This window comes from Pristiophorus japonicus, chromosome 12 (genome assembly GCF_044704955.1).
Source record: "Pristiophorus japonicus isolate sPriJap1 chromosome 12, sPriJap1.hap1, whole genome shotgun sequence".
Taxonomy (NCBI): domain Eukaryota; kingdom Metazoa; phylum Chordata; class Chondrichthyes; family Pristiophoridae; genus Pristiophorus; species Pristiophorus japonicus.
Genome location: NC_091988.1, coordinates 140,433,890 through 140,450,786, shown reverse-complemented (window position 1 = coordinate 140,450,786; position 16,897 = coordinate 140,433,890). Strand labels below are relative to the sequence as shown.

Genomic DNA, 16,897 nt, shown 5'->3' with positions numbered 1-16,897 from the left:
TTACACACTCTTTTTTTGTCATTGTTTATACCAGAAGGAAAATACTGCCAAGAGTGGGGAATACACATGGAGAATTTCAAAAGGAGATCTATGTACTGTATATAATGACTTTAGTGTAGTGACTAGAGAAAAAAGCATGAGGTACCGACCAGGAATTATATTTGTGTAGTATGTTACATCATTTTTATTTCCCCCGCTGTGAAACGCTGTGTTGTCAATTATAGCTAATTAGTGTTTCAAGTAAAAAAGAAATGTGAATGCAGAGAGTTCTGGTTAAGGTCAGTGAAGCAATGTCTAAAAGAATATGCATTGGAATACATCTTTCTCTACTTATTCTTTATTAAATGTAAAAAATTATATTCAAACACCCAAAATTGATATTTTCATAGCAAGAATCTGCTATGGCTACAACAATGTTTAAAAAATGATAATTGATTTTATTATTATTAAAACTTCAGTATAATAAGAGGGCAGCCCTACAAAACAGTGATACATTCAGGAATTCAATTCATCACAATCTGCACGAGGTTACTCAGGCCTCACATGCTAGACATGCAAGAATACATATTGTACCCGTATATGCAAGCATTTCTGTTTCCATACAAAAACATACAACAACATAACAAGATTAATGTCCAGCAATTTATTACTAATACTCAACAAGTACACTGAGAAAAATAAAAAGATACCAGCTCTAAATCACATCAATCCATAAAACATAAGCTAGTTGTAATACTCTCTTTTGTTTTTTTTCAAAACTTACTTTAAAAACAATGAATTACCATAAAAACAAAGAACAAACAAAAATAATCATTTTTGGTCTCAGTTTATTATAAAGGCTCTTAACTGTTGTGCTTTGATTTGCATTTTGTATTACAAACACTTAAAAAAGAAAGCAGGCATTATTGTATCTCAGTGCTCCAGAGTCGAATGATGTGGAACAGAGACAACACATGGAGCTGTCACTCAATCAAACGTCCAAAATGTAGGCAAGGCTGGAGAAGCTATCCTGCATCAGAAGACCCTCAATGAACGAGTTTGCTAGTTCTCAGGTCTGCTCCAGAATGAAGCACTTCAGAAAAAGTGATGTGGTAAAATTATCCAAGTTTTTAAATAAATAACTGAATTAATGTGATTATGGTGAGGTATTGTATACAAAACCAGAACATAAGCAAAGGATACAAGTTAAAAAAACACACAGATTAAATTTAAATGAAGGACTATCTTCATTGTGACACTGCCCCCTAGTGCACTGGTGCTGGTTCAGCTGAAGTATTGTAAAGAGGACTGGATCAAATGCTGATTGAGCAAAGTGTATGCGTTTCTGGTAGGAAAGAAAAATGATTAGCCTGGATCCTGAATCAGGACTTGGATGATGAAATGACCCAGGTGGGGTTAGATGACCTTTTCTGATTCCTCCATTCTTACATTCTAGCAGTGCAATACTCCGTTATCATGTGAAGAAGACAATCTCTGCAGGAGAAGATTGCCCCCCATTGACAGAGCCGCATTAACCAAGCTGTGGAGAAACCACTGCCACAACTGGCTGGATCCAGTAATAGGGATCCAAAAATACAACGTCAGAAAAATGCACATAATAATAAAAAATAACTCATTAGTCTACACACTCAAGCTTTAAAATCAATGGGTTAATGTCTGTTTAAATAGAGGCCAAAGGAAAGTGATCCAAATGTGTTAAGCTTTTGTATGTTAATTTTCATAACATTTTTGGCCTTAGTACGCTTACTGACAATTAATGTACAGTACACATTAGGAAGGTTGTCCAATAGTTCTGGTGGCTGAGGACAAGAATGTCATCGGGCTGAGCCCCAGGGCTGTCCGTGACTCAAACCTGCTCGCTTGGTCAGATTTGAGTTGGGAATCTTCATGGAGCACTATATGGTCATGAGGCATTCTGCCTATGCGTAGGTAGTCTGTGGTCTAGTTCAGGAACGAGACTGCTGTCCATCGCAGAGAAGCCTACGGCCCATATCTGCCCACTTTTCCAATTGCAGAAGGATCAGTAGGGGAAGTGGAAAAACTCTCAATGTAAAAAAAGGAAGCTATATAAATGCATTGGATAAAGAATTTTACCAAAGTAATAATAGCACAAATCTAAGCTTTCGTCATAAGCAAATAACTAAAAATATTCATTTCCTTTGAAAAATTTACTTCATTAAATATAAGACAATTTTATTTCTTAAAAATAAAAATTGCATCTTATGAGGCTCAGTGTCACTTGCAGTCTTAGTAATGTATACATAGTAAAAACACAGGTCATTATAAAACCCCTATTGATGATGCTATATTTTACTTGTAGTCCTAAAAATAGTTTCTAAACTAAGGCTTCATTTAGCCAGGATAACCTGAATATCATAGTATCCACTTTTCTGTGGTTGTAGATTCAAAGAGGTGGATTGCACTAGGAAAGTAGAGATTCTCCCTGGGGATTGTGGGGAAACTGGCTTGGTTTTACTAATCAACATGGCACTTGTTCTACAACAGAAGCTCACTAATGGGCATATCTGAGGAATGAATTGCTCAGGCTCCAGTTTATTCCCCAGACATTCAAGAGTATTGAATTAGATAATATTTGGATAAAAGAAATGTGTTGCTCACCACTGGAGGTTATCATGGAGAGGCTTTTACTGTATATGCTGAACAATGAGAAATGTAATTGTGTCCATAGACCAATCTATCTTGGCCCTTTTCAAATGTAGTAGGAGGTCTTATAGATGTCAGCTGATGGAGTAAATAAAATGGGAAATATTTGCATGCGCATTAAATGGTGAAAAACTCAAAAGTTATGAACTTCCTCTGGGCAAAATGAATGTCTGGCTTACAGAAAACATCACTGCAAGATCTGTGGGACCAGCTGTCTACTCATTTCACAGCAGTTTTGTGATAATAGGGATCCCTACTGTTACATAGTTCTTTAAACATCTCAGTAGCAGAAGACCATTATTGTAGCATTATATCAACAGATGGACTGACTCTTAAGAGGAAAATTCTCGTACCGTCAGGTTCTCGATCAGCAAACCCACAGTATCATTTCCCATTCCTGAGGATCTCTTTTTACTAGTTCTAATTACTTCATATTTAATTTTTAAAACTTTCATAGAAAATACCATTGCCAGATTGGGATGGGATGGATCTAGACGCTACTAACCTGAAAATCCATTCGCTAAATGGCACAGTGAAAGTAAAACGTGAAACAAAAAGAAAAAGCTGATCAATTTCATTTGATAGAAATAGCTTTTAGTTAAAAGTGTTCTTTAAAAAGGTTAAAATGAAAAGTGGTTTCCGTTTTCAAAATAGACATGATTAAAATATATTTCCCTTCTAATTATCTAGTGGCAAGTATAACACTGCCATTTTTTGGTCCAAAAACATTTAAAATGTGGACAGTTCTAAAGACTTTAAAAAGCTAGGAAAGTAGTTAATTATTTCAAACATGAGTTATTATGATCAATTCTAAGCAGAAAGTGCTGAATTTGCTTCAGAATTAAAAAAAATGGATTCACAATGTCTGCCTTACTTACAAGTTTTTTTTATAAACTAGAATCTACATTATAAAAATACTCTCATTTTGGATTTAGGGGATAATATGCAGTACATAATTTAATAGACTAAAAGTGTAATGCATCATCAAATGTTATAATTCAATATATCTCTCTTTGACTCTTTCACATTTGCTTCAAGAGAACGGGGGTTAATGAATAGACAACTGTTTAAACAAAGAATCACTTTCAGTAGTGATGCTGGAATCAGATGAAGTGGCATCAAAGCTTGTTACAAGTCTGGACCTGGGATCCTAAAGCTAGTTTGCATCTTTTTCAAATATATTCAAAACAGCAATCTGGAAAATCCTGGGTTCGCTGCAAGATACACCCCAACTATCTCCTCACAGTAATCTCTTCAGCATTCACCGAACAATTCCGCTTCCTGTAATGTCCCAGCAGATCCTTCCAGAGATTACTGCAGCTCAATAAATGCTCATTTCCTAGAGGAACAGGAAAAGATAAGATAAATGCTGATTTAAATTATTGAGGCGCGCAATATTAGTAATTAATGCATTAATCAAAGTCTTTCCTAACTGGGTGCAGTTACGAAGCTGGAAATAAGCTTTGTGACGAGAGTCTGTAAGGTCGAAAGCTCTGCTCAGGGTCAAATAAAATGCCAAGCTGCGAACAGTCTGTTCAGCCCGAGACAGAGACTGCGGAGATGGAGGGAATCGGTGGCAAAGTCAATAAGGGGAAAATCGGCTCCTTCTTTAAGGCCCTTTAAGATAAGGCCATTCTACCCGGGGGCAGGCCATTCTACCACCTGGCCGGGCTGGCGGGAATGGGTTCCGCCGAGTCCAGGTTTCCACACCTCCCAGCATGCTGACCCCTTACCTCTGTCCCACGGGGGAAATTGCCCCGCGGGAGCGCTGGTGCTGCCGGTCGATGCCCCCGACAGCTTCGCGTGGTGGGGAGTTGCCAGTGGCTGGGCGGTGCAGCCGCGCTTAAAGGGGAGGGCGCACTGCCGCGGCCGCCATTTTGTTTTAATTGTCGGCCGACTCCTTGTTGGCCCAACAATGTCGGCCGCCGGCCCGGCCAAACCCCTCCTTGGTGGCCCAGTGGGCTCCACTGATGCCTTACTAGACATCGCAGCGCCCTCCCCTTTAAGTGAAGGGGAGGAACATAGAAACATAGAAACATAGAAAATAGGTGCAGAAGTAGGCCATTTGGCGCTTCGAGCCTACACCGCCATTCAATGAGTTCAGGGCTGAACATTGCAACTTCAGTACCCCATTCCTGCTTTCTCGACATACCCCTTGATCCCCCTAGTAGTAACGTTGCGACGCATCAGCGAGACGTGACATGTCCGCGTCGTGCAGATCTCATCTCACCGCGCTGACATGGTCAGCTTGGTAGTGATGGACACCACCCCACCCCCGCCTGCTCCTGACCCGAACCCGCCCCTACACCCCCTCAAACATTGCCCCAAAATGCTGGGAGGTGGTGTCAGAGTTAATGAGCCGAATTTTCAGGCTCTTCCCTCTGACTCCCGCTGGGCGGTAAATTTCCGGATAAATCGAAGTGCCCTCCCCAATTTCCCAATTGAGGGCAATTTCAGACCCACTGAAGTTGTGGTGGGGACAAAGATGATGGCTTTGGTCTTCACAATGTTTAACAGAAGGAAATTGTGGCTCAGCAAATACTGAACATCAGATAAGCAGTCCAACAGCTCAGAGACAATGGAGGGGTCGCGATAAGTGGTGAAGAGGTAGAGCGGGGTTTCTTCAGCATACATACAGTAGATTACCCCATCTGAAGTTGATGTCGCCAAGGTTAAACATGTAGATGAGGAAGATGAGAGGGCCGAGGACATACGCTTGGGGGATTCTGGAGGTAACGGTGCAGGAACAGGAGGAGAAGCCGCTGCTGGTTACACTAAAATTGTACATTCCTGTCTGGCGTAAAAATAAAAAAGGGAAGGTGGCTCAACCGTGGCTATCAAGGGAAATCAGGGATAGTATTAAAGCCAAGGAAGTGGCATACAAATTGGCCAGAAATAGCAGCGAACCCGGGGACTGGGAGAAATTTAGAACTCAGCAGAGGAGGACAAAGGGTTTGATTAGGGCAGGAAAAATGGAGTACGAGAAGAAGCTTGCAGGGAACATTAAGGTGGATTGCAAAAGTTTCTATAGATATGTAAAGAGAAAAAGGTTAGTAAAGACAAACGTAGGTCCCCTGCAGTCAGAATCAGGGGAAGTCATAACGGGGACAAAGAAATGGCAAACCAATTGAACAAGTACTTTGGTTCGGTATTCACTAAGGAGGACACAAACAACCTTCCGGATATAAAAGGGGTCAGAGAGTCTAGTAAGGAGGAGGAACTGAGGGAAATCCTTATTAGTCGGGAAATGGTGTTGGGGAAATTGATGGGATTGAAGGCCGATAAATCCCCAGGGCCTGATGGACTGCATCCCAGAGTACTTAAGGAGGTGGCCTTGGAAATAGCGGATGCATTGACAGTCATTTTCCAACATTCCATTGACTCTGGATCAGTTCCTATGGAGTGGAGGGTAGCCAATGTAACCCCACTTTTTAAAAAAGGAGGGAGCGAGAAAACAGGGAATTATAGACCGGTCAGCCTGACCTCAGTAGTGGGTAAAATGATGGAATCAATTATTAAGGATGTCATAGCAGCGCATTTGGAAAAAGGTGACATGATAGGTCCAAGTCAGCATGGATTTGTGAAAGGAAAATCATGCTTGACAAATCTTCTGGAATTTTTTGAGGATGCTTCCAGTAAAGCGGACATGGGTGAACCAGTTGATGTGGTATATTTGGACTTTCAGAAGGCTTTCGACATGGTCCCACACAAGAGATTAATGTGCAAAGTCAAAGCACATGGGATTGGGGATAGTGTGCTGACGTGGATTGAGAACTGGTTGTCAGACAGGAAGCAAAGAGTAGGAGTAAATGGGTACTTTTCAGAATGGCAGGCAGTGACTAGTGGGGTACCGCAAGGTTCTGTGCTGGGGCCCCAGTTGTTTACATTGTACATTAACGATTTAGACGAGGGGATTAAATGTAGTATCTCCAAATTTGCGGATGACACTAAGTTGGGTGGCAGTGTGAGCTGCGAGGAGGATGCTATTAGGCTGCAGAGTGACTTGGATAGGTTAGGTGAGTGGGCAAATGCATGGCAGATGAAGTATAATGTGGATAAATGTGAGGTTATCCACTTTGGTGGTAAAAAGAGAGACAGACTATTATCTGAATGGTGACAGATTAGGAAAAGGGGAGGTGCAACGAGACCTGGGTGTCATGGTACGTCAGTCATTGAAGGTTGGCAAGCAGGTACAGCAGGCGGTTAAGAAAGCAAATGGCATGTTGGCCTTCATAGCGAGGGGATTTGAGTACAGGGGCAGGGAGGTGTTGCTACAGTTGTACAGGGCCTTGGTGAGGCCACACCTGGAGTATTGTGTACAGTTTTGGTCTCCTAACTTGAGGAAGGACATTCTTGCTATTGAGGGAGTGCAGCGAAGATTCACCAGACTGATTCCCGGGATGGTGGGACTGACCTATCAAGAAAGACTGGATCAACTGGGCTTGTATTCACTGGATTTCAGAAGAATGAGAGGGGACCTCATAGAAACGTTTAAAATTCTGACAGGTTTAGACAGGTTAGATGCAGGAAGAATGTTCCCAATGTTGGGGAAGTCCAGAACCAGGGGTCACAGTCTAAGGATCAAGGGTAAGCCATTTAGGACCGAGATGAGGAGAAACTTCTTCACCCAGAGAGTGGTGAACCTGTGGAATTCTCTACCACAGAAAGTAGTTGAGGCCAATTCACTAAATATATTCAAAAGGGAGTTAGATGAAGTCCTTACTACTAGGGGGATCAAGGGGTATGGCGAGAAAGCAGGAAGGGGGTACTGAAGTTGCATGTTCAGCCATGAACTCATTGAATGGCGGTGCAGGCTAGAAGGGCTGAATGGCCTACTCCTGCACCTATTTTCTATGTTTCTATGTTTCTATGTAAAACAACAGCGTGAGGAACTTGCCATGGTGGAATTTTAGGACAATTATTTTATTCTATTGTATGACAGAAACATTTTAAAATTTGAATATGCAGATTACTATGATACAAATAAATTGCTGCAAACCCTTGATTAGCCAGTTCTGAGTCTATAGAACATAAATAATTTAATCTAAACTTGGTGTTCATTGATGATCACAAATGGCTCAAAGTCTATTCTTCAACATATGCATGGAATTCCCTGATTATATTATACGGGTCTAATCACTTTCTCCTAGTTAATGTTCAAAGGCAATAGTTAACTACAAAAATAAGATCCATTGCCTTATTGAATGCTTTTGTACAATCACAATTCACCAAATTAAAACAAAAATAATAAACTATCAAGACATATTTTATAGTTAATAAAATGTAGCATTTAAAAAAAAATCTTTCTCCGTTAAGTCGCTGTCTCAAACTAAACCTGGGCCAAGATGACTGACAGCATAGCTACTCAAGTCTCTGCATTTGCAGTATTAAGCGAGAGCATACATAAAACAAGCACAGGCAGCGGAAGGAACGTGCGGCAAACCAGACTCCCCGCCCACTCTTTCCCTCAACCACTGTCTGCCCCGCCTGTGACAGAGACTGTAATTCTCGTATTGTACTGTATAGTCACCTGAGAACTCACTTTTGGAGTGTAAACAAGTTATCCTCGAGTTCCAATATGTCGAGGAACCAACTAGGGAGCTGGCCATCCTAGACTGGGTAATATGTAATGAGAAAGGACTAATTAGCAATCTTGTTGTGCGAGACCCCTTGGGGAAAAGTGACCATAACATGGTAGAGTTCTTTATTAAGATAGAGAATGACACAGTTAATTCAGAAATTAACGTCCTGAACTTAAGGAAAGGTAACTTCGATGGTTTGAGACGTGAATTGGCTAGGATAGACTGGCAAATGATACTTAAAGGGTTGACGGTGGATAGGCAATGGCAAACATTTAAAGATCACATGGATGAACTTCAGCATTGGACATCCCTGTCTGGAGTAAAAATAAAACTGGGAAGGTGGCTCAACCGTGGCTAACGAAGGAAATTAAGGATAGTGTTAAATCCAAGGAAGAGGCATATAAATTGGCCAGAAAAAGCAGCAAACCTGAGGACTGGGAGAAATTTAGAATTCAGCAGAGGAGGACAAAGGGTTTAATTAAGAGAAGGAAAATAGAGTACAAGAAGAAGCTTACAGAGAACATAAAAACTGACTGCAAAAGCTTCTATAGATATGTGAAGAGAAAAAGATTAGCGAAGACAAACGTCCCTTGCAGTCAGATTCAGGTAAATTTATAATGGGGAACAAAGAAATGGCAGACCAATTGAACAACTACTTTGGTTCTGTCTTCACGAAGGAAGACACAAATAACCTTCCGGAAGTACGAGGGGACCGAAGGTCTAGTGAGAAGGAGGAACTGAAGGATATCCTTATTAGGCAGGAAATTGTGTTAAGGAAATTGATGGGATTGAAGGCCGATAAATCCCCGGGGCCTGATAGTCTGCATCCCAGAGTACTTAAGGAAGTGGCCCTAGAAATAGTGGATGCATTGGTGATCATTCTCCAACAGTCTATCGATTCTGGATCAGTTCCTATGGACTGGAGGTTAGCTAATGTAACACCACTTTTTAAAAGGGGAGGGAGAGAGAAAGCGGGTAATTAAAGACCAGTTAGCCTGGCATCAGTAGTGGGGAAAATGTTGGAATCAATTATTAAGGATGAAATAGCAGCGCATTTGGAAAGCAGTGACAGGATCGGACCAAGTCAGCATGGATTTATGAAAGGGAAATCATGCTTGACAAATCTTCTGGAATTTTTTGAGGATGTAACTAGTAGAGTGGACAAGGGAGAACCAGTGGATGTGGTGTATTTGGACTTTCAAAAGGCTTTTGATAAGGTCCCGCACAAGAGATTGGTGTGCAAAATCAAAGCACATGGTATTGGGGGTAATGACATGGATAGAGAACTGGTTGGCAGACAGGAAGCAGAGAGTCGGGATAAACGGGTCCTTTTCAGAATGGCAGGCAGTGACTAGTGGAGTGCCACAGGGCTCAGTGCTGGGACCCCAGCTCTTTACAATATACATCAATGATTTAGATGAAGGAATAGAGTGTAATATCTCCAAGTTTGCAGATGACACTAAACTGGGTGGTGGTGTGAGCTGTGAGGGGGAGGCTAAGAGGCTGCAGGGTGACTTGGCCAGGTTAGGTGAGTGGGAAAATGCATGGCAGATGCAGTATAATGTGGATAAATGTGAGGTTATCCATTTTGAGGACAAAAACGCGAAGACAGATTATTATCTGTATTGTGTTCCTAACACAGATGAGGCTGCACACATGGAGGTTAAAGTAACAGTGACCTCAGTCTTCAATAAGACACTCCAGAGTGAGGAACAGGCCTTAGGGGCCGGCATATATAGAGTGCTCCCAAGGGATGCTGGGATCCCTTGGGACTTCAGGCAATGAGCTCCCTGGTGGCGGAACATGGGAGTGCATGCTTTACAGATAAATAACAATCTGAATGGCAGCAGATTAGGAAAAGGGGAGGTGCAACGAGAACTGGGTGTCATGGTTCATCAATCATTAAGAGGTGGCATAGAGGTAAAGCAGGCAACGAAGAAGGCAAATGGTATGTTGGCCTTCATAGCTAGGGGATTTGAGTACAGGAGCAGGGAGGTCTTACTGCAGTTATACAAGGTCTTGGTGAGGCCTCACCTGGAATATTGTGTTCAGTTTTGGTCTCCTAATCTGAGAAAGGACGTTCTTGCAATTGAGGGAGTGCAGCGAAGGTTCACCAGACTGATTCCTGGGATGGCTGGACTGACATATGAGGAGAGACTGGATCAACTGGGCCTTTATACATTGGAGTTTAGAAGGATGAGAGGGGATCTCATAGAAACATACAAGATTCTGACAGGATGGGACAGGTTAGATGCAAGTAGAATTTTCCCAATGTTGGGGAAGTCCAGAACCAGGGGACACAGTCTTAGAATAAGGGTAGGTCATTTAGGACTGAGATGAGGAGAAATTTCTTCACTCAGAGAGTTGTTAACCTGTGGAATTCCCTGCCGCAGAGAGTTGTTGATGCTAGTTCATTGGATATATTCAAGAGCGAGTTAGATATGGCCCTTACGGCTAAAGGGATCAAGGGGTATGGAGAGAAAGCAGGAAAAGGCTACTGAGGGAATGATCAGCCATGATCTTATTGAATGGTGGTGGAGGCTCGAAGGGCCGAATGGCCTACACCTGCACCTATTTTCTATGTTTCTATGTTTCCAGGGACTGCCTATGATGATGATGAATGAAAAGATGAAAACAGTCAAAAATCTGGAACTTGCCAAGTCAGGATCAGTACCAGCAATGTTGATAATAGTCATGAACTTCCTGGTCACCTTTTATGGCTGGTCTCTGGGTCAATATCCTGGTATTCCCTACCCATCATCATAGGCAGTCCCTCGGAATCGAGGAAGACTTGCTTCCACTCTAAAAATGAATCCTTAGGTGGCTGAATAGTCTAATATGAGAACCACAGTCCCTATCACAGTGTGGAACAGATAGTCGTTGAGGGAAGGCGTGGATGGGACAGGTTTACCGCACGCTCTTTCCGCTGCCTGCGCTTGATTTCTGCATGCTCTCGGCGATGAGACTCTAGGTGCTCAGCACCCTCCCGGATGCACTTCCTCCACTTAGGGTGGTCTTTGTCCAGGGACTCCCAGGTGTCAGTGGGAATGTTGCACTTTATCAGGGAGACTTTGAGGGTGTCCATGTAACGTTTCCGCTGCCCACCTTTGGCTCGTTCGCCGTGAAGGAGTTCCGCTTAGAGCACTTGCTTTAGGAGTCTCGTGTTTGTCGTGTGAACAATGTAGCCTGCCCAGCGGAGCTGATCAAGTGTGGTCAGTGCTTCAATGCTGGGGATTTCCTACCAACAGCATTGTGGGAGCACCATCAGCACAAAGAATCCAGTATTTCAAGGAGCAGACCGACCACCAGCTTCTCCGGCCAACTAGGGATGGGCAATAATCGTGGCTTTGCTACCGTCACCCACATCCTGAGAACAAATAATATAAAATGTGGTCCTGGCACAGAGGCACCAGGACCACTGTCCTTTGGCCTCTGCACATTTAAAGTGCACTGAGATTACCTCACACTTTAAAGTGAGATCAGCTCGATAAATACAATTGTGCACATCTAAAGGCAATGTGAGTATCTGGCACCAGGGCTTCTTAAAAGATTGCTTGTCACCCTTAAAGGCGAACTGGCTGTAAATGTTAAGAATGCCAGAAGGAAAATGCAGAGGAGAAAAACACAACTGCACAATGCTTTGGAGGTGCTGCAGAGAAGAAGTAGAAGGATACTCCTCCAGTCAAGAGTACTACTGGAGCAGCCTGGATAAAGGTTGCTGAATGAATAAATGTTGTTGAATCAGTGCCCTGAACGTGGGAGCGGGCGAAGAAGAAATGAGCAGTGTTGCCAAGGTAAGTGCCATCACACTTCACATAACTTAACAATGTTACCTTACAAGTCAACTTACTGGCCCTTTACTACCAGCTTGGTGCACCGTCACAAATGGGGAATTGCACAGTATTCTAGCAACTGTTCATTTACTTTCCAAACGCACAGGCATGCCCAGGTTTTACCAGCACACTCTGCATTGCTGCCATCAGGATGTATTTGCCCCTATGGCCCATGAAATCTTGCAAGCAACGCAGATCAAACAAGCTGCCCTCACAAAGGGGTCTACTTTAACTTTTGAGGCAACCAATCAGAGGAGCTAGCCAGCACATTGCCCGTTCCACAGCACGTTCTACACTTCAACCAGTTATGTCCTAAAATAGCAAATAGGACCCTCATTTTCACATTAAAAGGGGCATTGGCTTTTAGGGGGCAGTAAATCTACTGACCATTTTGAGGCCATTAGCGCCCCACTAATGCCAATTTCGGCACGTTAAAATCAAGCCCAAGGTATTTATATCTTCACACGTAAGGTAACTGCTGGTCTAAGCACTTGCGTCAAACCCAACTTTTATATTTCTTATTCTAACATATATCCTTTTTCTATCTGAATGCCACACAAACAACAGCGCTCGCACATTTCAGTCAGGAAGGAGGTACCTAAGCTCAATCCTTAACGCCTAACAAGGTGACAGCACTGGACATTCTAGGCATTGATTCAATGGGGGATGTGAGGAGGGGGTGGGGGAAGTTGGAGCTCTCCCTCAAACACATGGCTAGCATCATTCTTCGTTTTTCATTCTTCATCTCGTTACTCTCTCACTCACACAAGCATACACAGCAGCACTGCAACATAACAAACGATAGCATTTTGCCATGCAAGTCTCCACTTTAACTGGCATCTTAATGCTAGAATTCTAAAATTAGTTTTTCTTCAGTTCTAAGTGGCTAAGTGGTGGCTGATTCCATTGACTAACCTCAACAGAGCACCTCAGAAGGATACTTAATTGTACTTAATACCTACATGGATATTCCTCTATTCTTGCTGGAAAAGGAAGAATATCAAAGAAGAAATGCTAGACAAGTGTACTTGCATTTAGGTACAAAGTTAGGACCCAGCCTTATGCACTGCTAGTACTTCATGTGCAGCAGTGCTACAGGCTCAGATTGTATTATCAATCATATTTCTATGATTCTCTGCTTGCATCGAAGGCTTCCTTCAAATTGCATTAATTGTGCAGAATCTGGTTCCTCCTTTAGATGGCACTAAGCGCCTACTGAATGGGCCTGATAGTTTTCTGTAATCCGATGTGGACAGACTGAATTTTATTCAGTTTGTGTCATAATTGTGTTTGCATTTTGGAAAGTATTTGCATTTTGTCAGAATGCAAATCAAGGGATCTATTCTCCACCCTCCCTTTTTCTCAGAATGCATTCCTTTATGGTGCATTGTGACTGAAAGGTGCAGACCAGACGAGTGTATTAACGGTGACTCCTTACAATTAAAGTGGTGGACTTCCCAATGAAACAAAATCCCCATGGAAGAGTGTAGGGTTTCCACTGCATTATACACAAATGCATATGTTAAAAATAAGTTACATCTGACCTCTGCGTGAAATGTTTTATGTTCCTTTGCGACTTCATTTTTTCTTAATTTTCTGCTTCTTACCTTTTCTTCTGTGCAGGGAGTAGTCCAAACTTGTAAGGCAGCCAAGCCTGGAGCTCTGTAGGTAAATACTGTAATGGCCATGTACACAGTGTCCCTGAGGGTCACACTGGTCTCTTGTTGGAGTGACTGCGGTAAACCGGGGAAATCCCCAGGGAATTTCAGAGCCATCTCGTTTTGAAATAACTGTGCGTATTAACTTTTATATGTTAGAGAGATGTGAGTTATGCTGGCAAGGCTGCATCAATTGTCCACCCCTAAGAAAATAGTGTGGGCCTGCTCCTTGAATTGCTGCAGTGTCTTCCACAATAGTGTTAGATAGGGAATACCAGGATGTTGATCCAGCAATGATGAAGGAACAGTGCATGTTTTGTATCTCATGTCAAACACTCCAGTAGGCACCCACGCATGAGACGTTTGGGAAATAGTAGCTGGTTTAATTGGCAGCTCAACTGGTCATTCCCAAGCAGGGAAAGAGTCAGGTATCAAACTATTAAACTTCTTATCCAGAAAGGCTTCAAGGTCAGTTAGTAAGTTCTGTTGCAATGCAGGTAAACCTTGGTCAGTCTACTTTAGGAAGAGAGCTAACTAGGCCCAGGATGGTATGGCTTTTTCTTACTTACGAAGAGACACTGATGTTCAGTTGAAATAAGGTAAGAGTTGCTATAACTCTCATTTACTGGCTGTAAATAATAGCAGCTTAATGGTATCTGGCTTCGACTCACTGAAGTATTAATCTGTCTTCCCGTCAGAAGATTGGAGGTGCATATCAGAACATAAACAGGAAATTATGATATCGAGTCCGTGTACCAAGTGGGTTTTGTTGTTACACCCTTCCTCAAAACCATGTGACCATATTAGTCAGAATTGACCTTCCTTTAACAAAATCATGATGAGATCATTTTTTCTTATGTGGTCAATCTATTGTTAATAATATATTCTAATAGCTTCCCTATAATTGACAGGACTGTAGTTACTGGTTTGTGATCACCCAAGCAGTAACTCAACAGCAAATTTGACTGCAACTCATGCATTTGCTTGTGACTGAGTCATCACCCTCGACATTTTTTCAGGTTGCAAGAACTAACATAAGCAAAGCTTTGCGAAACACCATTCCTTAAAGGCAATCATTGAGATATGAAATTCTGCTCACCAAAGATGCAGAGGCCTTCTTGTGCTCTTGTTAGTGCAACATTCACTTGGTTTGGATCAGTGGTGAAACCCAGATATTTCTTCAGCCAAGATTTTGATGGTTGGTTATCAATTTCTCTTTTTGGAAGGGAACGAACTGCAGAAACGATGACATAACGCCATTCACTTCCTATCAGAAAACGTAAAACAAATTCATGATTTTTTTCATATGTTGCATGGGGCCAACATTGCTCCTTTTTATAGCCCCGTTAGCACCTCTGGGGAATGCTAATGGGATGCAATGGCCTTTGTACCCGGGGGAGGGCAGTGAAGTGCCCCCAGGGAAATTGTCCTGGAAGTTTAGGGGATCCTGTACAGGTAGTGCCGTGCCCCGCGATTAGCACCCCAGGCCGGTGCGCAATAGGTGATGACGGCATCATCATGAGCGCCGACCTCGGACCGCGAGGCGGGCGTGGGCGGATGTCAGCGCCAGCTCTGCGGGGAGTGAAGCTGGCGAACATCCGCCACTGGGGCGCCCCTTAAAGGGGAGGCCTTTATCGCCCCGGGCCGCCATTGTCGAGCTGATTCTTGGGTCAGCTCGACAATGGCGGCCCTTGAGTGGACCGGGCCTCCATCATGCACCCTGTCACTTCGTTTTGGATGCTGAGCCACTGGCCCGGTCGATAGCTTCTGTGGTGACCCAGTGCAGCCACCAGAGGGCCTGAAGAGAAAGAAAGACTTACATTTATATATCACCTTCCACGACCACCAGACGTCTCAAAGCACTTTACAACCAATTAAGTACTTTTGGAGTGTAGTTACTGTTGTAATGTGGGAAACGCGGCAGCCAATTTGCGAAAGCATGCCCCCACAAACCACAATGTGATAATGACCCGATAAACTGTTTTTGTTATGTTGATTGAGAGATAAATAATGGCCAGCACACTGGGAATAACTCCCCTACTCTTTTTTGAAATATTGCCATGGCATCTTTTACATTCACCTGAGAGGATAGACAGGGCCTCCGTTTAATGACTCATCCGAAAGATGGCACCTCCGACTGTGCAGCACTCTCTCAGCACTGCACTGGAGTGTCAGCCTAGATTTTTTTGTGCGTAGGTCTCGGGAGTAGGACTTGAACCTAAAACCTTCTGACTCAGAGGCGAGTGTGCTATCCACTGAGCTACAGTTGATCTTTTAACTGAAGGAGAGGGGCGTTGACACACTGTGCGGGTGCTCTGCGTAGCACTGGCCTCTTCAGCGCTGCGATGGAATCAGCATTGTGCCACCGCCCCAGGAGCTCCCTTCCAACGAGGCAGAGCACTCGCTTCATTTCAGGGGCGCACACTTCGGGGACGAGACAGGATAAAAGTCCCGGGCCCCGGAAGGTTACCGCCCCTAATCGGGGTGAGGGGCAATTTCGCTCCCTATGTGTCGAATGGAACATATTGCTGCAAAGTGCTGTAGACACAGTTCAGCTGGATTTGGTTTATTGCCAACATTCTCAAACCAAAAATTCAACATTATCATCAGAAAAGGCTGAAGTTTTATCAAACTGCATGCATTCAGTTATTTAAAAAAAATTCCTTTCACTGAAGTAGCGATGGAACTGACAAAGAGCTCCAGGGATTTTCTTCATTTCTCTCCCTCCTTTTTTTCCCATCATTCCTCCTGCCCATGCCCCCCCACCCCCCGTCCCCCCTGCGCCGCCCCCCCCTTCATTTCCAGTGATGGTAAGGACTGGCCCCTCAGTGTAGCAAAGTTCTGCAGCGTGCAGCACATGACCACAAATCTAGAAACACCGTCACAGTCAGTATGCCAATGTTCTGCTCCATTATATTTCCGGTGGCAGCATGGCTCTCATTATCGGCACGCTCTGGGCCTGTACCCAGCTTCTTGACAGGAGTCACGAGCCTTGTCCAGAGGGAATATCCGTTGACACCAAGTCATCAGCCTGTTGGAATAAAGCGGCGCAGAGGACTAGTGCAGGATAAAGGAATCATGACTGATGCCAGGAAACTGGTTACAGACCGACATGATGCATTGCTTGTGGTCACAACCAAGCTGCACATTCCGGGAGTGA

The 16,897-nt window shown here is 43.4% G+C and overlaps 1 protein-coding gene across 6 annotated transcripts in view; it reads right to left on the bottom strand.

Annotated features, from left to right (window-relative positions):
* Window positions 1–333: 333 nt before the first annotated feature.
* Window positions 334–16,897, bottom strand: part of helz2a (helicase with zinc finger 2a) — a 223,040-nt gene continuing 206,476 nt past the window's right edge. For 5 of the 6 annotated variants that reach the window (XM_070895983.1, XM_070895982.1, XM_070895988.1 and 2 more), the window contains 2 exons: window positions 14,837–15,004; window positions 334–4,003 (listed from right to left, as the gene is read on the bottom strand). In XM_070895983.1, the coding sequence (XP_070752084.1) occupies window positions 3,897–4,003; window positions 14,837–15,004 (275 nt within the window). In that variant the 3' untranslated portion in view covers window positions 334–3,896. Of the gene's footprint in view, window positions 4,004–14,810; window positions 15,005–16,897 lie in introns of those variants that run through there. The other variant, XM_070895986.1, reaches the window with a different exon arrangement.